Consider the following 27,030-nt stretch of genomic DNA (forward strand, 5'->3'; position numbering starts at 1 on the left):
CTCTTGTGGGTAAGGAAGTTGTCCTTCAAACCTTTCTCAGGACTGCTCTCACATGGCAGCACACGGGCTGGGGCAGTAGCCACTCTCAGTAACACCTTCTCTGCTGCTCAGGAGCAATTTGCCATGGCAAAAAAATCATTCAGAAGAGCTTTCCAGGCTCACTTCTGACACAGGCAAGCCAACTTCTCGTTGAAAAGGCCCCAGCAAGGATAGCACATGGCAAGGATTTTTAATAGTGTTATTAGAAATCAATGGGTTTCTAACCCAGCTGGAAAGGAAGCTGGAATATAAAAGCTGACAGCCTACCTCTCCCTAGGTCTTATCTCCTTCTCCCCCAGAAGGTTTCTTATATAATTACTTTTCTTCATTCCCAGCCCAGATTACTGATGGCTGTGGCAACTTTGCTACCTGCAGCATCAGAAGCAAGTGAGAGGGGCCTTAACCAGAGCTAGAGTACATCAGTCTGAATAGGGAACACCAGCAGAGAGCCCAAACAGCCAATTCCAGGTGAGCCAGCCCCAGCTCTACCCACAGTCTTGCTCAATTACTGTTTCACTAGCTATGCATTCCTACCCATGGTGCCTGAAACATTGGGCTCTTTTCTGCCTTCCCCCCAGCAGAGCCCACCCTACAGATGGGTGCTCCCTACAGCACCTCTGAGCCATCCCCATGGCAGGGCAGCTGCACAGGCAGCTGACAGATATGCAACACAGCCTGGCTTGGATGAGTTTGAACCACAACACACATGAAAATAAAGCTTGGCAAACAGAGCAGCCAGTTTCTCCCCACCTCCAACATACCAGACAACACTCAAGGTCTCAGCAAGGAAAGCCAAGCACCCCCTGAACCTGCAAATCCAAATGCCTGCATTTGGCACTGCCCACCATGCCTACCCAGATGTGCTCATAAGCAAGCAACTGGAAACCCAATAAGGGCTCATGCTTCTTGCACCACAGCTACAGCAACAAGAAGTAGCAAGTGGAGAGTGGATACCCAAAGCTCTGTGCAGAGAAGGTGAAATGTAGCATCCTGAAGAATGAACCCACCACAGAGTCCCATTCTTTGAAAGCAAGGTCAAGGTTTCAGCTGGAGCCTTACTACTCAGGCACATGCAGGGGGAGGGAACAATCACAGCAATACACCACATAAAGCCATCTACAAACATATGCATATAAACCCTGCAAAGTTTCAGCAATTAAGTATCAGCTTCTGGTTTCTTGATCTGTGCTGCGTTTACAGCAGCTCCAGTCCCCTCACAAGCACAGCATGCAGCCCCCTTAGTTGGGTAGCACACAGTGAATGCTCCATTGATTGCTGGCAGGAACATGGATGAAGGCAGCACATCCAGGCTCAGTGCAAAGCACTTCCTTACTCCAGATCACATCAGTTAACACCTCTCCGGCATAAGGCTGTGGGACCCAGCCCCTCCACCCTGAGACCATCCCACCACATAAGTTTTCCATACACACTGAAATTCAGGCTTACCATCCCTAGGGCAGGATGGGGGAAAACTCCACCTCCAGAGAACATTTGCTGCTTCAACCACAGATAGGCTCCCATGTTTTATACCTTACCCTTCCTCCTCTGATTTTACAACCTCTGCCCCTAGCGTTTTGGGGTTTGGTTTGTTTTTTGAGAAAAGGATGCTGGCGCCATCGATTTCCTATTCAGGAAAGCAGCCAGCAAGGTCATTGTGCAAGGGACATAATGCCAGAACCCAGCACGCCCTTAAGTATACCTGGGGGCTTGATCCTCATCACACTAATGTCTGGTCACAAGGTGTCACTAAGCAAATACACAGCTGGGACCCTGGCTAGAAGGGGCTGAACATGTTCAGGAGGAAGAGGACAAGGGGAGAAGACTGAATATTGCTCATGCCACCAAGGCCAACAGGACAAGGATAAGCGGTACCAGGAGCCTTGTAATACAACACAAGATTTCTATTTTGCACAAGTTGGGAGAACAGTGAGGGGTGCCCATGCAGCAGTCAGAACAAATGGGGATAGGAGGACAGCAGCAATGCCAGCCTCACAATCAGTCACTAACCACCACTCAGGGAACAGCTGCTGAAGCTGCTAATCTATATGTTCCCTTGTGCCTAGTCCCTCCAGCTCATACAGCTTCCCATGGACATTCAAGAGCACATGTTGGTCAGACTTAGTCAGCTTCATAGTCAGCCTGGTACAAGTGCTGCAACTCTTCTCCCAGCTGTGCCCAGAGCACAGCAGCTGAAAGCCTTGGGGCTGCCGAGTCTAGAGCCTGCAATAATACAAGTGCAAGGGCTTGTCAGAAAGTAAGCACAGTTCTGCACTGAACATGGAGCACAGGTGAAGGACAGGTCACCCAAGAAACAGTCCAGTCACCAAGCATGCCTCACACATCCCCATTCCAAAGGGCAGTACCCAACTGCCACGGCCATACCCCTTGCTCCTCTTGCTGCATATGACACCAGGCCTGCCTTCTCAAGGCAATTTCTCCCTAGTGCTGAGCAGAAGCAGCCATGGTGGGGAAGAAACATTAGGAGCATCAGAAAGAGGTTGTGTGGGGAGTGAGCAGCATGCGTGTAAACGAGCCTGTAACGAGTTTGTAATATGCATGTGTGGCGCGGCCTGCGCAGCGTCATCACAATGGCACAGGCACTTTCCCGCCTCATTGCCTCCCAAATGGATTTTAAATATCATTCCGAGGACACAATTATTTAAAACGCTGAACTAAACACTCGCTAATGGGAAAACGGCGTGTGGCCTGCAGCAGCCATTCCTCATGGGGCCACTCTGCCCATGTCATCCTCTTCTCCAGCCCCACACCCTGCATGGGGCCACATGGAAGCATCCTCCTCCCACTTGGAGGCCATGCAGGGTACTACTAGGTAACTGTCCTAAGCCCAGTCCAATACATATTGCTTATATGAGAAGACACTTTTTGTCCCTATCCCATTTCTGTCAACGGGCTCCAGAGAAGCATCCTGCCCTGTCCCAAGCTCCTCAGCACCAGGGGCACCACGAGTCAGTCACTGGGAATCTAACAGTCCCTGTCCACAGCTCCATACACAGGTACCAGGAAGCACCTTACCAGACAGCAGGTCTTTCAGTCTCCCCCCTGTGTTTGGCAGCCAGTAATACAGGGCTATACAAGGAGAACACATTATAACAACGGGCATCAGAAGGCATCCTTGTTCTATGGCCCTGGAAGTGACAGATATCAAATAAGACTTACTTTTTCACATAACTTATGAATACCTCCCCCAGCCCCACTATAAAATCCCACATAGAGAAGACTAAGGAAGGCAGCATTATTGTTGGCTACATCCAGGACTCCAGAGTGAACAGAGTGAGAAGCAAGAACAAGGAAACAACTATTTGCAACAACCCTTGCTGGGGAAAACACGTCCTTGGAGCTGTTCTCCATCTACCACAGACCCTCAGTCCCATTACAGTTCTGGCAGCGTCAGGGATAACAGAGCCTCAGGCAACAACGTGAGTGCTCACGGGGTGTGTCTGACCTTTGTTCATCACTCATCTCCTGTTCTCCAGGCAGGGATTCTGGGCCACCATGAGTTATAGACTCAGAATTACTGATACTCAGAAACAACAGCCTACCTCAGACCAAACCAGAAAAGGGAAGGGACATAGATCAGCACTGTCCCCACACACCAGCAGCTGAGCACAGAGAGGATGAGAGTCCCTTGCTGGAACCCCGACTGCACCTTAGAGGTTCATACTTTAACAGCTTTGGCATCACCAGAGCTATCCATCACCAGCTCATTTTCCTCCAAGTGCTGAACCATTCCTGCCTACGCTATTTGGAACAGCGTCTAATGATGCACCAGAGCAGCCACCTGGCAGCACTGCTGCCAAGCGACACAACATGGGAAGAGAAATGCACACAGGTCTGCACACTGGCGCCAGGCTCCATAGCCCAGAAAGTTCCCTCCCCTCAAACCTGCACCACTCATCACAGACCAGAGAGATGCTCTGCCTCACAGTCCCCCACCCTGTGAAGGAAAAGAGCATGTACTCTTAAGCAATTGTTCTCTTACAAAGAGGAAGAGAGAGAACACAGGCAATACTGATATTTGTATGAACACTTTGATTCAGTTTGTCACACTATATGTTCTTTTTGAGGTGTTTGAAGAATGGACGAATGCTGGGGGGGTGTGGTGTGTAAGATTGTTTCTAGCCTGTGGGCACGTATAGCTTAGTAAGAACAAATCAGATGGATACAGACATGGGGCCAGGGACATGCCACATAACAGCGCTGCAGTGTTGCAGCACTACAAACTCACTGTGAGACTTGCAAGGACACAGGCAGACCTGGAAAAAAGACAGACTCACACAGACCAAGGCAGTCCCAAGACACTTTGGAACAGTGCCTGCATGGGCTCTGAGTTAAGGTTTGCTTTTTACTGCAACCCGAGTACTTCTGGGTTATTCTTGCAGTGACCAGTTTCTTGTGAATCCTTGCTGGTTGCCACTGTCTACCCACTCCTCCTAAAGTGACTTCGTTCAGATCTCACCTGACCCACTAGAGCCATCACAGCACAAACAGGTCATGGAGCCACAAGTCCAGTCCGGAAGAAGCTGAGCTGTGGAGCAGTCCTCTCAAAAGTTAATCCATGCTAAGCACGCAGAATGATCCCTCAGGAAAGGAAGACTGTGTCTGACATCCTGTGCAGGTGTATTGGGGCAGCTCCACGGGGAGGTACTGTGGGGAAACAAGCAGTATGATTCCTGCACAGTGAAAGATGAACCTGCGCCCATGTGGAAAATGCAAAAAGAGATAATCTAGGCAGGTTTGGTGCAGAACTCACCATTCTAAGGGCAACCATCTCCTTCCACCTCTCAAGCCTGGTGTATCTGCACTGCAGGCTGCCCTTCCAGATCTGTGAGGAAACACAGGGATGTAGTAAGAGGGATAAAAGGCCAGTGACCAACTCCAGCCTTTAGGCAAAAAAAAAAAGGAGGAGGGCACGTGCGGGAAGACATGAAGCAGGATGCACAAATTACAGTATTGGAGAACCAAGCACTTGCACCACTACAGCCTTACTCCACTTGGGCTCGCCCAGTGCTAGATGCTCTACCAGACACTTCCAGGAGACAGCTGCTCATCTCCCCATAAATCAGCACCTTACCCACACAGATGGCCAGTTATCTGCTAAGAGAGCCAGGGTACCAGAGGGAAGTTGCACAGTCCACAGACAGCATGCTTGGAGCTGGGCAGTACCCAGCTCCTGCCTATGCAGCAGAAATATTTGACATCAGGTAGTCAGAGAGAACCACCTCCAGGGCAGAAGCAGAACTGCAGTTCCAAACTACTCATGAGCACTCTCCATCCCACAAAAAGCATGACTGCACATCCTAGGGCTAGGGAAATGGGAGTGCTGGTGGAAAGAGCAAGTAAACACAGACACTGTGGCCTAGGGAGCAATAGAACAGACAGGGCAAGGAGATGGATGGCTCACCTTCTAGATGCAAACGGCAGACTGCTCACAACCCTGCTCTTTGGCTGGACTCTCCCAGACCTGCCTCCAAGGCTCCGCATCCGGCTGGGTCTCCCCCTTGAACCTGGCTCACAGGCAGCCCTGACACAGCCGTTCTGCCACCTGCACCAGCTGCACAGCCTCTCCCCACAGCACAAATGGCCACAAGGCCAGAGGAAATAAGAGAAGTATAGCCCTGTTGGGTGAGATGCTGCTCCAACACCTGTGCTCAGGACCAGTTCCAGCTTGCAGGCAGGGCACTATAAAGAAAAGAGCACTCTTCAATGCTGTTCTACAAAGGGAAAGGGAGTACCTAGTACAGCCTCTTCCCTCCCCCAGCCAGCCCCACACCATAGCAGCAGGGCTGGGACCAAAGGTGATATGCTCAGTCCCAGTTCTGCTGTCTCCTGTACTGCCTCTAGGACAACCATGTACATCTTGTCTGGCCCACACTACTGAGCCAGACTGACCCTGATCAGACAGATGCAAACACCTGTCAGCTCCATGGCTCACAAGACTCAGCATCACCTCACAAACCTTGTTAAGTCCAGGATTGCTCCACATACTGGCACCTACCACAGCTCTGATTCCTCCTAACACTCCTACCCTGATTTGTACTGCCACCAGAAGACCTTAGAACCAGGCATCTAGTCCCAATGGGAAGCTGGCAAAGGACTCTCTCCACCCATAACATAGCCCACAGCTTTTCTTCCCTCCACCAGACCCTGAGGTGCCCCCTCCATGCAGGAACCCTGGGACAGCCCTGCACCTGAGGAGGTGCTGCACTCATGGGGCAGTCAGGCTGTCCCACCACAGCCCAGGAGGTCACAGCCTCCACCACCACTGGACACAGCACTCACTCAGCCTCCGGGGCTCCATGTGGACCACTGTCTCAGACAGCATCTGCTAATGCCCTCTTCAGGGCCCTGACTCACTCATGCAGGAAACACCTGGGGATATGAACTTCCCAGTCAGCCTGAGCAGAACCAGACAGGGCCAGTCATTAACATGATGGTCCAAGGCAGAACACAGGAGGCTCAGTCCTAGCCCAGTTTATAGCCCTGCAGGACAAAGTTGTCTTTTCAAAGCCACTGGAAGCAAGAAAATTAGGTCCACAAGTCCTAGAAAGAAAATACCCTTTGTTTCTCCTGTCAGTCCAGCTCCTTTTACACTGTTTCTTCCTCCCCCACCTGAAAGGGAGAAAATTTTCACCAGGAGGAAAAGACCCAACCAACCAACCCCACAACCCACCAGAAAAACCAAAACACTTTGAGAACTTTATAAAGGCAAGAAGAACCCTCTGCCCACTGCTAGCTGCGCCCCACTGACACAGGGGGATTTTTAGCAGTCAGGAACCTGACAACTGAAATAAGGAGTTTTGAGGACAGTGGAAGAACCCACTCTGCTTCCCAGATGACCCCAGCTCTCCACAAGTATGCCCTGTAGTCTCTGCTCCTATTTGTATATTTTCAAACAGCAGCTGCTCATCCAGTCCTACCAAACAATCCAGATGGCCACAGTTCAAACTGCCTCACAATTTATGATGTAAAGATTAATGATCTGTGTTTATACATTTATTTGCTTTTTTAGTTGCATAAGACTGAATACAAACTCCTGCAGGACTCCACAGGAGGAAAAGAGTCTCCATTTATGGTGTCTGTCAACAACTTACTGAGAACTGGATAGCTCAGAGAAATCAACCTACTCTTGGGTGCTCTATAGCTGACATAATTTTTAGAAAGATTCATTTTGGCTTTAATTAAGCTACAAGTCTGTGATGTTATCAGTCAAGCCTGTGATTCAGTAAAATAAGATACAATTTACATAAACCACTTCAATGACTTGTGTTCCAATCCCTTAATTTATTATCAAGCAAATCTTAGAGCAGGTTTCCTTTATTTTGCCTGGAACTAATTCTGCGCTAACTGACCCACACATAACCATGCTATTCCTCCTTTCCCAGAGTAAAACATGTTTCCTCCCTGATCCTTTACTTACAATTTCCTGCTAGTCCAGTACTTTTTCTTTTTTTAAATAAATACCAGCAGACCAGAGAACCCCAAACCACTCTTTTCCAAAACTAGGTAAAAGTTTGGACATACTGACCTTGAAGCGGTTTTCCCATCTAGCTGCTATAACAGCTTTTTTTTTAAACCTACAAATGAACAAGAAGTATTAAAACAAAAATAGCTAATAAAAAACTTTAAAAAGAAAATTTTATTAGAAAATATTAGATGGTATTTCTGTACTTACTGCATACTTTTTGTTGTTGCTTTTTATACTTAGACTCTTGTATTCATTCCTCTACTACATACAGGTGCTTTTAATCTCCTTCATGAGTACAGTCAGGTAGTACCACCCACTTACCATTTACGTTACACCATCCTCCAATGTCCAGTTGCATGTTTCTGTGAACTGGGTTTGATTCCCAGTCCAACTTTGAGCCCCCTTCATCAACAGGTCCCAATTCTATAAACATCTGACAAACTTTTAGAAACCATTTTTTCTTGTCCCCCACCTTCTTGAAACTAATTTGACAGAAATCTTTACTTACAGTTTTCCTCCTTTGAGGTGCAACATCATTAACACAGAAGCTCTCCATCTGGTCGTCATGCTTATGATGAGGACAAGACCTTAATAGCAACCAGCTTCAAAGGCCAGTGGCTAGCTCACCCTTATTCACTGCAAAGGGGCAAGACTACAGATAAATATTCTGCAGTTTTCCAGTACAACCTTTTACAGCTCAAATAAGTTAGGTGCTGCAGTGACTTCACCAGTTTCTATTAAGCTTCCAACCTGCGCTCCCCACACTGAGGTGCCCCTGTAGCTTCCTTGAAGAGGAGCACATAAAAGGTAATTCAACCAGTACCCTGTGATAAGCAACAACAGATCCGTGCTCAATCCTCTTTCTGGGTTGCTAGTTGAAACCAGTCCAACACACCCCAGGTGGGCTAGGTCACAGACTGAAAGCGCTTGCAGCAGCCAGCAGCACGCCAAGAGCACGCTTCACCTTTCTGAACTCTTGCATCCTTCCTGCTCCAGCTTGGATTAGCTATTTACGCACTTACCCCTTAGTAAACACCCAACCCGTTCCTGAAGAACGGCACACTTTTCCTCTCACCAGCAAAAGCTCCCGTCTGCTCTCGCTCCTTACCCCGGCTGGAGCCCCGGAGACATCCCACCCCCGCGGAGAGCTGTACTTCCCGTTCTTCTCCCTGTGCCTGCAGCTGCAGCCAGGGCATCCCCCCCCGGCCAAGGCTGCGGCCGCTCTGTACCGAGCCGGCAGCGGGAGAGGGCAACAGGCAGGGTCGGAGCAAGAGCCTCTCCGCACCCCCCGCCCGGCTCTGCGGGCACCGCCGCCGCAGGCCCGCGCGCTGACCAGCCCCCCGCCCCGCCAGGAACGGCGCGCAGCCCCGCTGGGCCGCCCCGGCTCCATCAGCCGCAGGGCCGGCGGGGCGCTCACGACCAGGGCGCGCAGCCGCCAGTCCAGCGCTCCGCGCCAGCGGCCCCGGCTCCCACCCTAGCTGCGAGGGGCGGCCGCTCAGCGCCCAGACCCGCCGCCAGGCACCGGCCCGCCCGCGGCAGGAGGCGGCCTGCTGCTTCGCCCCGGCACCGCGCAGGCCAGGCCGGAGGCGCCGCCGGCCGGACGCGGCCCCCCCGCACGGCAGGGCGCGGGTCCGTCGCCATGACGACGGTGAACACGCCCGCCCGTCTCCCCCCCCACCCCGGACGGCGCCATGACAGACGGGGCGCGGTCAGTGCTGCAGGGTTTTATTGGGGCCCGGCGGGCCGGTCACTTGCTGCTGGTGTACTTGGTGACAGCTTTGGTGCCCTCGGAGACAGCGTGCTTGGCCAGCTCGCCGGGCAGCAGGAGCCTCACAGCCGTCTGCACCTCGCGGCTGGTGATGGTGGAGCGGTGGTTGTACTGGGCCAGGCGCGAGGCCTCCGAGGCCAGCCGCTCGAAGATGTCATTGACGAAGGAGTTCATGATGCTCATGGCCTTAGAGGAGATGCCAGTGTCTGGGTGCACCTGCCAGATGGTAATCAAGCACTGTCTCACACACCTATCACCCTGGAGGGAATCAGGGCCTCAGTGCCCCCAGAAAAATGAGGTCCCCCTTCCCACACCAGACAGGGCACCCTCACCCCAAAGGGACCTACAGCTACCACCCTGAGGGTCTTGAGTTGCATGCCACTTGCATTAGACCGCAGAGAGGCCCAACACACTACTACAGTGGCTTTGTGATTACTCTGGCAGGACCATCTGCACAATCCCCTACAGAAAACAAAGCTGTAAGCAGGGAAATGCCCACATGCTTCAAGTCCTGCCTACAGGCTAATGCAAATGACTTCTGCCTAGACAACTCATAGGCACCTCAAATTTCTTTTTCTCATCCCCACAACAGAAATTACCAGAAAGATTTTAATACTTACTCATAGGGCCAACAGCAGCTTTTCTTGCCCTATTAATTTCTACTCAATTATTTCCTTAGGCAGAGCCATGCACTAGACCTTTCCTGGAGAGAATTCTCTAGGAAACCTTTTCTGATCTACATCTACCTCTTGCCTCCTACTCTAAGAATCCACACACACACCTGAAGCTCAGCTGGAGCTGCCCTGTATACACACTCACTCTTTTTTTCATCTCACTAAAAAGCAGATTTTCCTTCCTCTTTGTACGGTCAACATATAATGGGCAGAAGTAACTTTACATACAAAGCAATTTCTAGCAGAAAAGAAACATTTACTCACCTGCTTCAGTACTTTGTAGATATAGACTGAATAGGTTTCCTTTCTCTTAGGCTTCCTCTTAGATTTTTTGTCCCCAGAGGTAGAAGCATGACCACGCTTCTTCCCAGCTTCTGCACTCATCTCTACTTCCAACAGAACAACTAGCAGGAGCCATGGGGCTGGTTATATAGCAAAGACAGCAAGCAGTACCTCACCTACCCCAGGTGCAGCCCCCAAGGACCATGACGAATACACATCTGTGACTGGTGATTCCACTTTCCACTAAGTGAAGGGCAAAGTGGAATCATCCAGATTTCAAGCTGGCCAAAAGAAGAAAGGGCCTGAGAAAAAGTTTGAGGGTAACATGGGCAAAGAGGCAGACGTGAGCAGTAGTGTCTCATTCACATGGGGCAGAAGTGCCAGAGAAGAGCTATTCCCAAGTCCATCCAGGGTTTTGGTGAAAGGAGGACTCCTGCTTTGGTGGAAGGGTGTAAATCAGAGTACTTAAGGTGTTTCTTCCAGAATCACATGGGTGGAACCACTTACGTGCTATGGAACATATAATGCAGTCAGTGGAGACTCGGTAACTGGAGGGAACATTGGTCTAGTGACAGAATGATAGCACTGTAAACATCCTAACAGCCACTATTCCTCCCACTACCTCAGCTAGCCTGCTCTCGGCAGTCCTGCCTGCTACACACAACAGGGCCTCAAAGGACAGAAGGGAGGCAGTGGGGGGGGAGGGCTAACACCCTTGCTACGTATCTGATCTATCTTGCAAACCAGTGATCACACTAGTGAGGGTAATTATGATGCAGGAATTACACTAAGCCAGGAAAAAAAGTGCAGCAACACAGTAGAGAGGTGAACAAAATAGAAAAAACTTTCTGTCCTTTATGTAGAAAGGGAAGCTTTTCTCTCAGCAGGCACCTCAACAGATATTTCATAAAAGAGTAATACTAGTATGTACCTTTGGGGGAGGGGACGCTGGTATCTCTGCGCTGCCCTGCACACTGTCTCCTGCTCAGGGGCACATGTTGTACTGGCATATCCTTAGCAATTCACATCTTCCGAGGACTGAGTTCGAGAGACCTACTCATCAGACACTCTGCCAAGCTTGTACAGCCAATAGTGGTTCGCTGAGTTTAGTTTTATTCTAGGCCTGTCCTCGGGGGAGGCACCTGTTCACTCACCCCTAGTGCAAATAAACATCACAGTGACAAACGGGGTCTAAGTATCACAGAAGGGCTTCTTGCACCCAAGAACTGAAACATTAGCAATCAGGTGGGACAGGCTGGAACAGTCACATCAGCACATTTGTGAAGAGGAATGGGCTTGGGCATTGAAGATATGGGGTAGTGGTATCCTTCTGGGAATTGAGTGGCATATTCTGTGATATTGAACAACATCAAGAGATGTTGGTGGATGACTCTTACTGGCAATAAGGAGTAGGCAACATCACTACTTCTGTTTTGTAAGAGGCCATGCATCGATAAGGAACAGTGCAGGGCTTTCCCCACTGAGGTACATTCCACCCATCCACTGATTTACAGAGCTATAAATAGCTGAGGTCTTTGTGTTGGGGGAGACTGTTCACCGTGACTGGAACTGTTTTACCTTTTCCACTGGTCATAGCACACAAAGGCTTGCTCATGCTAAAGGAGCTGTTAACCGTTGTAACTCTCCACAGCTGCAACTGTGTCTGGTGCTGGCAGTTACACACACACACATTGTTTTTCTGACAAAACGTTTGGTTAGAAGGAAGCCCTTTGGTGGACAGGGAGCAGTGACTGGTCACTCAGAATTAAGCACAGGGAACCATTATATAGCAAGGGTGGAGGCTCATCCACTGAGCAGTGTAGTCAAGATCGTTGGGCCGGAGCCAACGGTATGAGATTCAACAAGGCCAAGGGACAGGTCCTGCACTTGGGTCACACCAACCCCAGGCAACGCTACAGGCTTGGGGAGGAGTGGCTGGAGAGCTGCCTGGATGAAAAGTGCCTGGGGGTGCTGGCTGACAGCTGCCTGAACATGAGCCGGCAGTGTGCTCAGGCGGCCAAGAAGGCCAATGGCATCCTGGCTTGTATCAGGAATAGTGTGGCCAGCAGGAGCAGGGAGGTGATAGAGCCCCTGTGCTCGGCACTGGTGAGGCCACACCTCGAGTACTGTGTTCAGTTTTGCGCCCCTCACTACAAGAAGGACATCGAGGTGCTAGAGCGTGTCCAGAGAAGGGCAACGAAGTTGGTGAAGGGTCTAGAGAACAAGTCTTATGAGGAGCGGCTGAGGGAGCTGGAGGAGTCTGGAGAAGAGGAGGCTGAGGGGAGACCTTATCACTGTCTACAACTACCTGACAGGAGGTTGTAGCGAGGCGGGGGTCGGTCTCTTCTCTGTAGTAACAAGCGATAGGACGAGAGGAAATGGCCTCAAGCTGAGCCAGGGGAAGTTTAGGTTGGATATTAGGAAAAACTTCTTCACCAAAAGGGTTGTCAAACGTTAGCACAGGCTGCCCGGGGAAGTGCTTGAGTCTCCATCCCTGGAGGTATTTAAAAGAAGGGTAGACGTGGTGCTTGAGGATATGGTTTAGTGGTGGACTTGGCAGTGATAGGTTAGCAGTTGGACTCGATCATCTTAAGGGTCTTTTCCAACCTTAATGATTCTATGATTCTATGATTTGGGGAATTACCTTCTGCTTCCCTAGATTGCACGTGCGAGAGGCTGTCCATTTTGGAAGCTGTATGCTGGGCTTGACTCATCCTTGTGCTATTTTTGTAGTGTATGGATCGACTTACAACACACAAAGACAAGGGAATCCCACAACCCAGCACTTGAGGTAGTATCTGCCACTTCCAGCTGTAGCTGTGTTAGAGCCAGTGTCACTTTTAGACTACAAGCAAGAGTAACGGTATAGAAGCTCTAGGCCAGTTCTTTCACAAAAATTATCATCCTAGCAACGAAGAAGCAATTAGCATAGTTTACCTAGATATGGTTTTGCTTTTGTGCATCACCAGAAAAGCCATAGCTGAAACAGCGCAAAATGCCACTGCCCCAGCTAGCAGCTCTCTCTCTCATGGAAATCAGTACTCCAGGACATATGCCTGCCACAGCTGCTGCAGTGCAGTCTAACAAGCTGTCACCACAGAACAGGTTTAAATCTAGGATGAAATACCAGACTGATAAAGCACATATATATATATATTAGTTTATTCTGTTCTACAAGTCCTGGCCTACTAACTGACCTCTAGTACAGTGACAGCTACTTCTGCTTTGAGCATGTACCTGTGGTACTTGTTTGCCAAATCAGAGACCTGTCTGCAACCACCAAGTCCTCATTTTGCAGCAGCAGACAGCTAAACACAGCTCTCTCCTCTTTGCTATATCAGCTATGAGAGTTCTCCAACAACTGTCCATCATGCTGGCTGTCATCCCAGTGTTCCCATGCCCTTCTCAGGATCTACCATTCCCAAAGAACTCAGTGTAAGATTATATCCTGGATTTATTAGTACCACCATAGCTCTCAAATACACAGATCTGAAATGTAGTGGCAAGAGTCGTTGTCAAATCTTTTCTAAGAATAAGAATGAACAGCTCTAACCTCAGGCAGGACTTCTTGACCTCACCATTCTCATAGCTACTTTGCAACCCTTTCCAATTCACCAACACCTTTTTAAAACCTAGAGAGCAGAACGAACAGACATGCATTCATCTGTTCTTGTTTCAACTTTTGTGACACCAATCAGCCTTTACACCAATTACTTATCTGTGCGTTGCTTTTACCCCATCACTGTCTGTTAACTTCTGAGTACTATACAGAGATACTCGTTTAAGTGACTTTTCAATGCAATTTACACTTTTCTGCAGAACTAACTTGAACAGCATTTATACTAATCTGCATTATTTTCTCAGAAAATTCAGGTTTTTTTCCTCTCAGATCACTGCTAAAAACACTGAAAAACCTCAATGTGCTGCACTATCTACTGGAAGCATCTCCCACAGTGACATTTGTCCTGTGGATGACATGCAGTGCTTCTATAGCAGCAGTCATAACCTGGATGGTCCCTTTGGAAAAACACAAGGAAATACTCTACTCAAAAAGTCGGAACCACAGTCGGCATCTGAGAAAGTAATCCAAGAGAGTACAGCTACTACATATTTGTCCTATTCTTCTATTTGCCTGTCAACATGTACTGTTGGAACAGATTATTGGGCTACATGAACCTTTCACATGACCAGTGCAGCCATTCTCATGTCAGAAGAAATTAAAATGGTAACTCATGATTGTAAGAAGCTATTTGGTTTGATATGCTATCTTTTTATTTAGTACCTTTAAATTGTTTTAAAAATACATTAAAAATGTGTTTAAGTCAAGCTTCTGTGGCACAGGGTGAGGTTTAAACACCAACTTTTCTAAATATTTGTTAAGAACAAAAATAAATGTTAAACTAACTTTAGTTGATTAGTCTTGTTTAGTTAAACCTGCAAGGACCAAATAACTAATTCATAGTCCAAAAATCCTAAATTACTGAGTCTCATTATTAGACCCATAAAATGCAAAGTTAAGGAAAAATCATACACCTAAGCCACTCTGTTGTGGAGAACACATACTGGTATTTTAGAGATCTACATTGTCTCTTGCAATCTTCAGAACCCTTTCAAGGGATACCTGTCAACAAAGGTATGTGTATCTTGCTCCCCCTTCTGTCACTAACTGGAAAACGCAGTGTTCACTCTGGATTAGCAGTGGTTTCCCAGGTGTGAGGATTCTACTCACTGCTCTGTACCTCCACAGTTCAGTACACACCACTTCATGTATCCCACAAGTTCTGGTCATAACTTTGGTAGCACTGAAGAACTGAACCTTCATCCCAGAAGGAAGGGCTCTTGGATCCTTACTCAAAGCTCAGCACTAGCTGATGTGCCCCAGCATGCCCCAATAACTAATGCAGCTCACAAAACAAGACTGTTCTTCCCTCTTTATTGACTGGTGGATTCTCAGGCAGATCCATTTATTACACTGTTAAATAATAGTTAAAAACAAACCAAGGCCAGAGGAATCTGAAGTGAAGTATCTAAACTGAAGCAGAAATTGGGAAGGAAGAGGCAGGAGAAGCTGGGCTGGGGTCTCCACTTCTGTATCGCTGCAGCTCTCACGCTCTAACTGCCACTGCCGTGACCCCAGACCATTAGATTCCAAGGCCTGGCTCAGATGGGACATCATCTAAATATGGAAATGGTTGCCCAAACTTAGCCAGTTCAGGAGAGATGAGATCTGTCCAGATACAGAGGTGCAAGGCAAGTCAAGGGGAAGCAGTATTGCAGCAATCCTAGAACACAGCCACAGAGATAGCAGCAGAGTCCCATTCCAGTCGGCAGATGGGCGAGTCACATTGGCCACTGTCAGTCTCCACAGAGAGCACCTGACCGACTGCTCTAGAGCTCACACATTGTGGGTCTTTTTGGTGAGCTGCGGATCCTCATCCACCAGCTTTGACTTGAGATGTTCCTTGTAGGCGAGGATGTCGCCTTGCCACTTTGTGATTGTCTGCTTCTCACAGACCCAGATCTCCTGTGCAACCTGAAAGCAAGCACGCGAGGAGAGCTTTACAGTATAGCATTTTATAATTTTACCAAAATTATAAAATTAACCAAGATCTACTCTTTGAAGTCTGGTGAGAAGAGTTCAATAACTTTCATACTTCAACTAAAAAAAAAAAAAAAACCTGCAGTGAAATTTCTTACCTGGTGTTTTCTGCATAATTTATACAAGATTCTAGAACTAAAAATGCTTGACGCCTCAACATTTCTCTTTTTGTACATGGACTGAGAAGAAAAGCCTTTCCTGCTAAATTGGGAATTGAAGAAAGTAGTTCTTGACCCGAACTACTTAGATATAATGCACCAAAAAAAAAAAATTATACCTGAACTTGCAGACAAAGCTACAGCTGATAAATCAGTGCTTGACATTTGTGTGTACGTGGTGAAATTTCCTTCGCCTGTGCAGACTGAGTCATAAAAAAATTTGCTCCAACTACTCTGGTATCATTTAAAAGAATCTAGTTAAGGCCTCCACAGTGTGTCATGATTTCCATTGAACTTATTTTTCACTTCTAGGTTTCTGGTTGGTTTGTTTGTTAGTTTTTTTCTTTCAAGTACGTAATGTTTTCCTAGGGTAGCTTAGTAATTGTTTCACATGACCATGGCAAGGGAATTGTGTCCAGCCATTTTTTTCGCTCACTCACACATCTTTTTGGGATAAGTAAGAGCCAGTCAGCTGAAAATACCTTGTTTTAATTACTTTAAAGTGTTAGAAAGGTGCTCTGACAAAATTCACTACTTTTCTTACCTGTTGGATGAGTCTGAAGTCATGGCTGACAAGCATCATTCCTCCTTCAAATTCATTGATAGCATCTGCCAGAGCGTCTATTGTTTCTATGTCCAAATGGTTGGTGGGCTCATCCAGGAAAAGCATGTGAGGATTCTGCCAGGCCAGCCACGCAAAGCACACACGGCACTTCTGCCCATCAGAGAGGTTCCTAATGGGGCTCACCTGACAGACACAGACACTGTTGGCAGCTCTGCAGGGAAACTTACAGACTGCCATCCTGACCACAAAATACTCAGATCTCACACTGTGCTTCCAGCAGCTACATGACACAAGAGGACAAAGTTTAATCAGTCTTATACCTAGACTAAGCTTCTCTCACCAGCAGAATAAGGGAATTCCACGGGCTTCTGAAGAAGGAATGTCCATAGCAAGACCCAGCTTGTGTTAAAAGTTCCTAAGGATAGTTAATTGAGGTCTGACTAGTGTTCATTGCATCCTGACACAGCCACAAAATCACTCTCAACTTCTGGAGCGACAAATGGGGACGCACAATGTAAAAACCAATGTTGAACCACAGTGGTGAGGACAACTCCTGTCATATGTATGATGTATCACATACAGGAGCATGTCATGTTTAGACTTAGAGTGATCCTACCCTCTTGTCAGAACCAAGTGGTCCCCACTCCCAGTTGAGAATGTGTTCTGGCATTTCTGCCTGGTATTCATCTCAGAAATAAGAGATAAGCAAACTAGTTCAAGTTACAACTGAAGTATGCTTGAGTCTTGCACTACGCAAAGACTTGTCTTCTCTTCACCCAGGTTCTGAAGAGGTCACCCACTCCAACCCACATATTGGTGCAATGCAAAGCAGTTCCTATGAGCCATGGGTTATTTTCTTCTCCAAGTTCAAAGACAGAAATAGAAAAAGCATTTTGATACTGTGATGTGCCATGTTGCATACTGCATCACACCATCAGACATCAGTACAGCAATTGAAAATGCAGCAGCTCTACTTCCCTAATGAGCAAAAAAGCAAACCTCAGCAGCTCATACTCACCTGCTGCTTCCCTGTCAGACCATATCTGCCAATGATTTTTCTCATCTCCTCCTTCTCCTTGATCTCTGGATAGCATTTCAGCATGTACTCCAGGGGTGAGAGGTCTAAGTCCAACTGCTCTTGCAAGTGCTGACAGAGAAGAAAAGTCAATTTCAGGCTGTTCAGGCCACCTACTTCACGGCCAGAAGTACTTCCCCCCCTTATACCCCCCTGGTACCAGCTGAGCAGCAGAACACAAGAGCCAATAACCCCACTCACAGTGCTGCTACAGAATAGCAGGCTTGTCCACCACCAAGCACAAGGCAACCACCTCTCCCATAAAATGGGAGAGGCTAAACAGAAAGGACAACAGCAAGCCTCTTTTCAGGGTAAGAACATTTGCTAGACCCCATTCAGCCAACAGAACTGTCCCTTCCCCCATCTCCAGGCCCAGAAGGCAGCAGTGGGAGGGGCCTTAGAAGCAGAAATAGAGGGGCAAGATTCCTCATTCCTGACAGCTTTTTCCTCAGCATTTCACATCCCTGTGGCTGCTGTAGGGAGTACCTGGTGGTATCTGCCGATCTTCACATGTGAGTGCTTGCGAATCATCCCATCCGTGGGCAGCAGCTAGAAAGAGAAGAAAAAGCATTTCACCAGGAAATCCCTCCTTTTGCTCTATGCAAGAAATACAGAATCCAGCCATCTCCACTCTGGTACAGGGGAAGCAGCCTAAACATAAATGTGAGAGAAAAAGCCCTATATTGCAGCAAGACTTTAGGATTTCCAAGGCCTGATTGGGGTGCTCTGGCAAATAAGTGCAGCTTTGTTGAAGACTACCCCATGAATAAAGGTTCAGAACAGAGCAGACAATGTAGGGAGCATACCTCTCCTGTAAGCAGTTTCAGCAGTGTTGACTTTCCGGCTCCATTGGGTCCAACAAGAGCTACACGGGTATCCAGGTCAATCCCAAACTCCAGATTATTATAGATCCATGGCTGCAAACCACAAAAATCGTAACACTTATTATGCCTTTCCACTACTACCCAGAACCTCCATGCTGCACCTGCAATGCTCTGTCCTCAGCAGACTCAGCATTAACACTGTGAAGAAGTTTGATTCACTAGTCATATAGAATCACAGAATGTCCCGAGTTGGAAGGGACCGACAAGGATCATTGAGTCCAGCTCCCGTCCCTGCACAGGACACCCCAAATTCACACCGTGTCTCTGTGGGCCTTGTCCAAGTGCTCCTTGAATAGCATCAGGCTTGGTGCCATGACTGGGGAAAGAACTTTTCCCTAACCCAGCCTAACCCTCCCCTGGCACATCTCCCTGCCATTCCCTCTGGTCCTGGTGTTGGTCACCAGAGAGCAGAGACCAGTGCCTGCCCCTCCTCCTGCCCTTGGGAGGGAGCTGCAGAGCGCCATGAGGGCTGCCCTCAGCCTCCTCTGCTCCAGGCTGAACAACCCAAGGGACTTCAGCTGCTCCTCGTACGGTTTCCCCTCACCAACTCCATGGCCCTGCTCTGGCCACTCTCCAGTAGCTTTATACCCTCAATGTCCTGCGGCGCCCAACACTGCCCACAGCACTCAAGGTGAGGCCGTCCCAGCACGGAGCAGAGTGGGACAATCCCCTCCCTCGCCCAGCTGCGATGCAGGGCTCGGTACCCCCCAGGGCACAGTTGGCCCCCTGGGCTGCCAGGGCACACTGGTGGCTCGTGTTCAACCTGCCATTGACCAGAACCCCCAGCTCCCTCTGCAGAGCTGCTCCCCAGCCTCGTTCCCCAGTCTGTATGTATATCCAGGGTTGCCGTGCCGCGGGTGTAAAATCTGGCACTTGTCCTTGTTAAACTCCATACGGTTGGTGATTGCCCAGCTCTCCAGTCTGTCCAGATCCCTCTGCAGGGCCTCTCTGCCCTCGAGAGTGTCAACAGCAATATACTGCAGCCTGATCAGGAAGCTTGGCTAAAAGCCTCACACTCCCAAAGAAGGCAGGGATAACCTATGCACACTCCCCATACTCACCCCATCCTTGGTGTATTTGAAGCTGACATTCTGTACCATGATGACAGGAGGGGGGATTTTTCCACAGGGTGGGAAATAGAACGACAAGGTCTGTTAACACAGAATATCCACTTGTTAGATACGTTGGAGCACAAGACAATCCTGTTATTCTGGTATAACCATGCCTCACTACAAACATCATCTCTAGACCAAGGTGCCAGACTGTGACTTTTTATGATCTCCTCTTGCAATTCAAAGATTTATTCTGATCAGTTGCTTGCAAGCTCTTCTGCTGGCTAATGAGTCCCTATTTCTTTCCCCTTGAAGATAATGTGGGCTTATACTCTTCAAACAAGTAGGAGTTGCTCTGAGCATCCTCCCCCATCTTCTCCAACCCTTAAACGTTCATTTCTGATTTGTGTCTGCAAAATAGCCTTATTGATATGACAAATCCCCTCCTCTACCCTAGAAAATTACTCCTCTTTCCACTCTTCAGCATTACACTATCTTTAGTACAGTCATCCTTGGTATCAGGAAGGGTACAGCATTCTTGCTCCCAGCTGTGTCAGCCATTCCTGCTATCAGCTAAAGATCATTGTACTTATCTAGCCCCTGTTTTCAACACTGATCTCTAGATGCATTCCCATGTCTGATCCTACCTTATCATTCACAACTCTCTCTGTCAAGCCAGAAGCCATCATTTTTTGAAGGGTCTTCTCTTTGCTCTGAGCCTGCCTGGCCAGCTTCGCACTACCATGACCAAATCGTGCAATGTAATTCTGCAACAAAACAGAGTTAGCTGAAAGCCACAATAACAAGGTTGAGGAGGTGCAGGGATGCCCAACTGCTTGGGCAGAAAGATGTTCATGCCACCAGGCAGATACCTTCATATGGGCAATCTGATCTTGCTCCCAGTGGAACCGCTTCATTTGATTTTCTTCTAGTTCCAAGCGAGTCTTCACATACTGATCATAGTTTCCCTAGAAAGAGACCACAGAACATCAGACATGCCCCAAAGAGGCTCCTCTGTTTTTGCCAGTTGCGCAGGGCACCGTTTACTCACCGTGTAGTACTTCAGTTTGCGGTTGTGCATGTGGATTATGTTGGTGCAGACACCATTCAAGAAGTCCTGGGAGTGTGATATCAGCACAAGGATACGTTTGAACCTGTGGCACCACATAAGTTATTAGAGACTAAGCTAGGAGAAGAATTCTTGCTCGTTGGCCCTGATGGTGACAAAGGATTTACATGCACCAGATCTCTCTTGCCTACAATCAGATTAAGAAAGAAAGATAACAGCCTTGGAGATGCTTTGGGAAATGTGGAGTAAAGCAGCTGCAACCAGCTGCAGTAAGCAAATACTGCAAACATCTTTCATTGTGTTAAAACACACTTCATCAGACAGTCTTCACCCGTCTTCACAAAGAGTCAAGAGCTGGCTACACATGTGGTAGATGACTAGCGCTACTGATGCAACTGACTCCACTAGCATCACGCTTCTAAGAAGTTTAAACCTTTGCGGCTTAGTTTTACCTTGATACAGACTACCACCTGTTAGGTAACACTATGCCTGGCTCTGCTCCAAATCTGTAAAGTGACTGGTTAAAGCCTCCCAAATAGAGAGAGGTTGAAATTACTTTCTTAAAACATCTGACTTTTAAAGCAAGCATGCAAAAGGTTCAACTAACAAAGCTGATGGAAAAAACCTCTGGAAATGAAAAGGCCTTCTCATAATACAGTCCTTTTAATGCACAACCCAGACAACCTAAGCTTCATAAGTATTCCTAAGCTTTTTGCCTTAAGCCTTAACAATTTGCCTTTGTTTACGAAAAACAGTCACCCGAAGTGCTAGAACAAGATGAAACTGACAGACTCAGATACTACAGTTCTGTGAAAACAGAGGAACAACAGCAGAATATGAGCTGGAAGCCAGGTCTGGAAAGCACCACTGGTGTACACTGCTGGTACAGCACATGGTGCTGGTACACAGGCTGCCAGGGCTGTTCCTGGCTTTCAAGAAAGTAGCTTTAACCAGGGAGTACAAAACAGCATTTCGCATTTCTTCAGTGAGGGAGGGACAGGTTCTTGCCTTGAATTCATTACCCTCGCATCAAGAACCCTTCTGTAGACATGTGTAGCAGCAGGCACAAGAAGGTGTCACTGGTACTGCAATATAGTTATGTAGCCACAAGAACTAGAGAGAGTTGTTCCTGTATCACTCGCTCATGTGCTGACAAGATGTTCCAGCAGAAAAGCACAACCCATAGAAGCAGCAGACTCCTTCGTGCTTACGTTTTCAGCTCTTCCTCCAACCACACACAGGCATCCAAGTCAAGGTGGTTTGTGGGCTCATCTAGCAGCAGCATGAAAGGCCGAATGAAGAGGGCTCTGAAAGAAGAGGGGAGATGACAGCATAGGCTAAATGCAGGGAAGCCAAAGCCTCTCGGCTCTGCTCTGAGTTCTCAGAACTGTGTATCTGACTCTGCAGAGTCAGGAGGAAGCAGGCATTCTCCCAGGAGGTAGTAGGCAGTATACCACTCACCTAGCAAGAGCCACCCTCATTCGCCAGCCACCACTAAAGTCCTTCAGCTTCTTCCTCTGCATGGCTGGTGTGAACCCCAAGCCATGAAGGATACGCGAGGCCCGTGCTTCTGCCTTGTCAGCATCCAGCTCCTCCAGACGTTCATATAACTCCAAGAGTTTCTCACACTCCGCTGAAAGAGAGCCTGCCTGTCAGCACTTCTACCAATAAAGGGCTCTCAGCTGCACCTTTATACAGCTGGGAAACCTCATAGTCCATCTGCTTTACTGCTATTCAGCCCCCTCCATTCCTAAGCCTGAAACACTCCTTAAGAAGCTGCATGGAATAATTTCATCCAAGCAGGTGTAATCCCACAGGACTTTTCAACTAGTACAGGGCACCTGAGGGAAATAAAATGTAAAAACTCTGCCAAGGAACCCAAATAAGACCTTTTATTTGGTGGGGAGGGAAATGGAGGAAATGTCCCTTGTCCACAGGGACTCCAAGAAGCTTTACCATCTTCATGAGCCAGACGTTCTGCCTCTCGTTCTAACATGGCCCTCTCCGTATCCACCTCCATCACACACTGTAGAGGGGTCTTATCACTGGGAGGCATCTCTCGGGTCAGGTGATAGATGTCAATATGCTCTGGGATGGGTACTTCTCGTTTCCCAATAGCTGACAAAAGCATGGATTTCCCTGTGTGCAGACAGACACTCCACAATTAATTGTTGGATTCAGTGAGACATAATGTCACAGAGAAACAGACAAGATGCAGTCAGATCACACTGATTCCCTCCCTTTCCAAACCCAGAAAATCCCTGGGAATTATTCTGGCCTCTTAGGCAGGAAACTAGAGACACAGCAAAGCCTACTGCCTCACTATGAGGCTGCCCTCCCAGCTAAGGCTCACCACCCCAAGGACAGGATTGAGACATGAAGAAGCTCTTTAGAAACCACTGCAGCTCAGGCCTTGCCTGAATTTAGGGAGCTTTCTCTCTGCTGTATAATTTCTGCTGTCTAGCCAGGTCTGACATCTGTTACCAGGACCCCAGACTCTAAAGACTTCTAACATAGGGGAAACTAATGCACTCATCACTAGAGAACCTAAGTGTTTTCCTGAAAGTTAAAACAGCTGGTCACTCTTACTAGCTCTTCTTCAATTACACCCATATTCTGCATGTCTCCATGCAGAGCATCACCTTCTCCAGGGATTGTACAGTTGTTTTCCCATTCAGGCCAAACCACATACTCCCTACTCCTCCATACTGTGCAAGGTATTTGACCAATAGCATCAGCATTGGGCTTGTTGACACTGCTAAACAAATCCCACAAACAGAAATCAGACAGATCCACAGATCTCAGACGTCTCACCCAACTCTACACAGAAACAAGTTCAAATGCACAGTCCAAGGCCAGAATGCAACCTCGTACTTCTACCAGCAATCCTAGCAATTCCTCTGCCTGGGTGGGGAGATGGGAGAACGGAAACTGCCATGTCCCAGCCATGTCTGTCTAACAGCATTCTTTCTGGTTTCCAGCATTTACCACCTGCATCTGTCCAGCTTCTCAGCAACATGGAATCTCCACTGAGCTCCAAGAAGCCCATGTCACTGTGCCCCACAGCTTACCAATCCCATTGAGTCCAATCAGGCCATAGCGCCTCCCAGAGTTCAGCTCAAGCTTTGTATCACTCAGCAGTTCCTGGCCATGGAAGGTCAGCGAGAGGTTAATGATGTGCACATCAGTGCTGTTGGGATGGGAAGCCAACACTCCTGTCACAGCACGGGCAGCAGCTTTCTTTAATTCAAAGTCCTCCAGCTCCTTTGTGAGGGCATCCACCTCTATATGCAGAGAGAGACCAGAAGCGTTACCAATACAACGGAAGCCATAAACCAACAGGCCCAGTACCACAAAAAACAACTCCCATGTCCCCATTTCTACAGAAATGTTGAGAAGACCCAGATGCGATGACACTCGGCTTTTCAGCTTAGCAAATGGATATATATGGTCTAACAGGAACTTCCACTAAATGTGGGAAATGGGTGGAACTTCCACCAACCTGCTCTCTAAATAAAATCTGACCATTAGAACTGGCTGAGCAGCCAGAACAGCTCACCTGTTATCCAAGTACAACAGGACTAACCCTCACTGCACAAAGGACTGGGGTCAGAAGTAAATTTATGAAGTATTGCCTGAAAGTTTAAGGAAAGGGCTGGCTAGAAGGGAACTTGGCTAGAAAATAAATGGAGAGCTGACAGGAAAAAAGAAGCAGCAGCATTGGAATAGGCTCTACTAATTTTTTGAGAAGCTAGTATGTCCATACGCATGCCCCTCTGTTCCTTTCCTCCTACAGTACGAGCAAATCTTTCCTGTCATGCTGGTCTTCTATTGCAACCCTGAGTTATAGCCCAATTTTCACTCCTTGGTGAGACACTGCCATTTAAAGAAAATGGCACTGAGGATCTCAGCAACACTCCAGCTGCTCAGAGCAGAGACCTGGTGTTCAGGGTGTTCATGTTCAGGCCAGTGAGAGATAGCACCCTGGCTGTCAACATCTAGAGCTCCTGCAAAATCACTGCTATCACCAAGGCAAACGCACCTTAGCCAAGGAGCAAAAAACGCCAACTGCACGGACATGGGACCCCCTTTGAAAGCACAGGCAGTGCAAGACCGGTTACATAAACAGGCAAACCAGACGAGTGAAAAGCGGGGCAAGGCAGTTTTATCCTTGATGCACAATTATTTCACAGGGAACCGCCAGTAAGAAACACGCACTTACCGACCCACGTAACGTGTGCTCTGATGTTTGCACTGCTTTACTAACCTCCCTCGGCTCCCCACCTCAGCTCTTCAGCAAACCTCGCCGCCGGAGCCGCCGCCGGAGCCGGAGCCCACCTTCCCTCACCGCCGCTCGCCCACCCCGGCCCGCTCCCGCAGGAGCGCCGCGCCGCGCCCGTCCCGGCCCGCCGGCCCGCGCGGCTCCCGAGGCTGCGCCAATAGAGACGTGCTATGCAAATGTGCCACTGGAGCGGACGCCGATTGGCGGGCTCGGGCCGGGCGGGCGCCGAGTCCCCGCCCAGAGCCGGCGGCGCCGGGGCCGGGGTCGCCCCGCCGCGGCGGAGACACGCGCCGCCTGCCAGGCTGCGGGGGTGGGCCCGAGGCGCGCTCAAGCACTGGCAGGGCCTTGCCAGTGCTCCCAGCCCACCAGCACCACCGCTCAGGAGCGTGCCCGGGGACCGCGGGGGCGCTGGCAAAGAGCGGGCTCCTCGGGAGACCAGCCCCTTCACCTTGCCCGCCTGACCCCCGTGCCTTTGGCCGCCCTCGGTCTCTGTGTCACCGAGTGTCTCTTAAAGCAATGTACTGTGGGCTGAGCCTGAAAAAAACTTGTGGGCCCAACAGCCTGCGGGTTACCAGGTGGGCTAAAGTAAGGACAGAAAAAAAAAAACCCAGCTCCCTCTCTGAAAGCTTTAGCTTGGCTATTTCCTTTAGGGAGGTCAACAGCTCTTTGTTGACAAATTCTCCTTCATTAACAGAGCCAGACTCTTTAGTTTCTGCAAACCAGATATGTCCCAGAGAAATAGGTGAACAGAGGATCATAGCAATATCAGTAAGAACAGTAAGAATTCAGGCACTACAGTGATTCCTGCAGCAGGGGAAAAAAAAAAAACCCACCCACACAAAAAACACCACCACAAAAAAACCCCAAACCAAAAACCAACTCCAAACAGGTCTGGGCATCAAATATGAGAAGATTGGGTCAGTATCTGTTTGAGAGGGAAAAGACCCCATCAGCACCCTCTATCTTTACTCTGCAAGTCTCAAGGGAGGGCCTAGGGAATCCTTCACCTGCAGAGTTTATAAGAGTCACCACAAATTTCTATAGGTGTCCTGCTGGCTCAAAGGAGAGAGACTGGCCGTAATGTCAGACACTGCAGCTGGCCCAGTTCACTACAAGCCCCTGCCTGTGAGGTATCTCACCTGAAGAGCAACAAATGTCCCAGTTTACTAAGCCGTTGGCACAACCGAATGTGTACCATCCTGCCCACGAACAGGCCCTGTCCGGACACTCCCTGCACCGGAACACACGGGGCTGCCAGGCCGGCCCCCACCGAGGGCACCCCACCGGGTGCGCCGGGGCACCGGCAGCGCCGTCTCCTGCGGGGCGCACGGGCACATGCCGGGCACCCGCCGGCGCAGCAGCACCGGCGTTATGGTGTAGCCGCCTCTCACCTGGCACTGACATTCCGTTGGCCTCCGGGGGCCGGACCTCCTGCGGCTCCGTCCCAGCATCGCCGTTCTCCTCCGGGGCCCGGCGCGGCCTCTGCCGGGCCTTGGCCGCCTCCTTCTTCTTGGCCGCCTTCTTCTTGGCCAGGTCTGAGGGCATGGCGCGGCGGAGGGGCTGCGGCGCAGATGCGACAGGCACCGTTATGTCGCGCCGATCCGGCCCGCCCCGCCCCAGTTCCCCGCCTCGGCGGCCCCGCGCGCCGCCCGCCCCGGCCCGGAGCACGCGGCGCCGCCGGGCCCGGCCGCCGGCTGCCCACCCGCCCGCCCGTTAGGCTGCCCACGCCGCACTGCCCAACCCAACCCAGCCCAGCCCAGCCCACTCCTCTTCCTACTCCTCCTCCTCCACCTCCTGCCCCGCCGCGCCGCGCCGCGCCGCACCGCCAGGCCCGACCCGCACCGGCTGGTCCGCGCTTTCCTTCTGTCGCAACAGGACAGCTGCTACCGCGTGCGCACGCCCCACCCCCCCGGAACAGTGGCCAATAGGAGTGCGAAGCGTCACCCGCGCCGGGCTGTCGCGCGGCTCTGGGAAGCGGAGTCCGCGCTCCCTCCGCCGGCCGGGCCGGAATGCGCCGCAGGCTCCAGGGCACTGCGCGTCCCGACGTGCATCGCGCCGCTCGCGCCAGGGCCGGCCCCAGGCCCCACCCCCGGCGCG

The 27,030-nt window shown here is 49.6% G+C and overlaps 2 protein-coding genes and 1 long non-coding RNA gene across 10 annotated transcripts; all 3 read right to left on the bottom strand.

Moving 5' to 3' along the window:
- Positions 1-3,077: 3,077 nt before the first annotated feature.
- Positions 3,078-9,131, bottom strand: LOC142052275 (uncharacterized). 4 transcript variants are annotated; one of them, XR_012658789.1, is made up of 7 exons: positions 8,034-8,181; positions 7,586-7,634; positions 6,616-6,669; positions 5,462-5,739; positions 4,811-4,882; positions 4,517-4,704; positions 3,078-3,185 (listed from the first exon to the last, which is right to left on the bottom strand). It is a non-coding gene; the product is annotated as an uncharacterized LOC142052275 (long non-coding RNA). The 4 variants fall into 4 exon arrangements; XR_012658787.1 differs by lacking the exon at positions 3,078-3,185 and adding an exon at positions 8,999-9,131 and having other exon boundaries at positions 4,073-4,704; positions 8,034-8,161; XR_012658786.1 differs by lacking the exon at positions 3,078-3,185 and having other exon boundaries at positions 4,073-4,704.
- Positions 9,132-9,272: 141 nt separating this feature from the next.
- On the bottom strand, positions 9,273-10,351 carry H2BK1 (H2B.K variant histone 1). The gene is made up of 2 exons (XM_075082046.1): positions 10,232-10,351; positions 9,273-9,509 (listed from the first exon to the last, which is right to left on the bottom strand). The coding sequence occupies exons 1-2, from the start codon at positions 10,349-10,351 to the stop codon at positions 9,273-9,275; spliced, it is 357 nt and encodes a 118-aa protein (XP_074938147.1).
- A 4,814-nt stretch (positions 10,352-15,165) lies between these two features.
- ABCF2 (ATP binding cassette subfamily F member 2) lies at positions 15,166-26,968 on the bottom strand. 5 transcript variants are annotated; one of them, XM_075082040.1, is made up of 15 exons: positions 26,776-26,968; positions 26,325-26,493; positions 23,723-23,935; positions 22,608-22,790; positions 22,113-22,284; positions 21,863-21,958; positions 20,634-20,736; positions 20,455-20,550; positions 20,230-20,349; positions 19,592-19,681; positions 18,453-18,563; positions 18,133-18,195; positions 17,590-17,718; positions 16,551-16,754; positions 15,166-15,782 (listed from the first exon to the last, which is right to left on the bottom strand). In XM_075082040.1, the coding sequence occupies exons 2-15, from the start codon at positions 26,476-26,478 to the stop codon at positions 15,645-15,647; spliced, it is 1,872 nt and encodes a 623-aa protein (XP_074938141.1). In that variant the 5' UTR covers positions 26,479-26,493; positions 26,776-26,968; the 3' UTR covers positions 15,166-15,644. The 5 variants fall into 5 exon arrangements, with proteins under 5 accessions (XP_074938141.1, XP_074938142.1, XP_074938143.1 ...); XM_075082041.1 differs by having other exon boundaries at positions 26,757-26,831; XM_075082042.1 differs by having other exon boundaries at positions 26,770-26,826.
- Positions 26,969-27,030: the final 62 nt, after the last annotated feature.

This window comes from Phalacrocorax aristotelis, chromosome 2 (assembly GCF_949628215.1).
Source record: "Phalacrocorax aristotelis chromosome 2, bGulAri2.1, whole genome shotgun sequence".
NCBI classification, from domain to species: domain Eukaryota; kingdom Metazoa; phylum Chordata; class Aves; order Suliformes; family Phalacrocoracidae; genus Phalacrocorax; species Phalacrocorax aristotelis.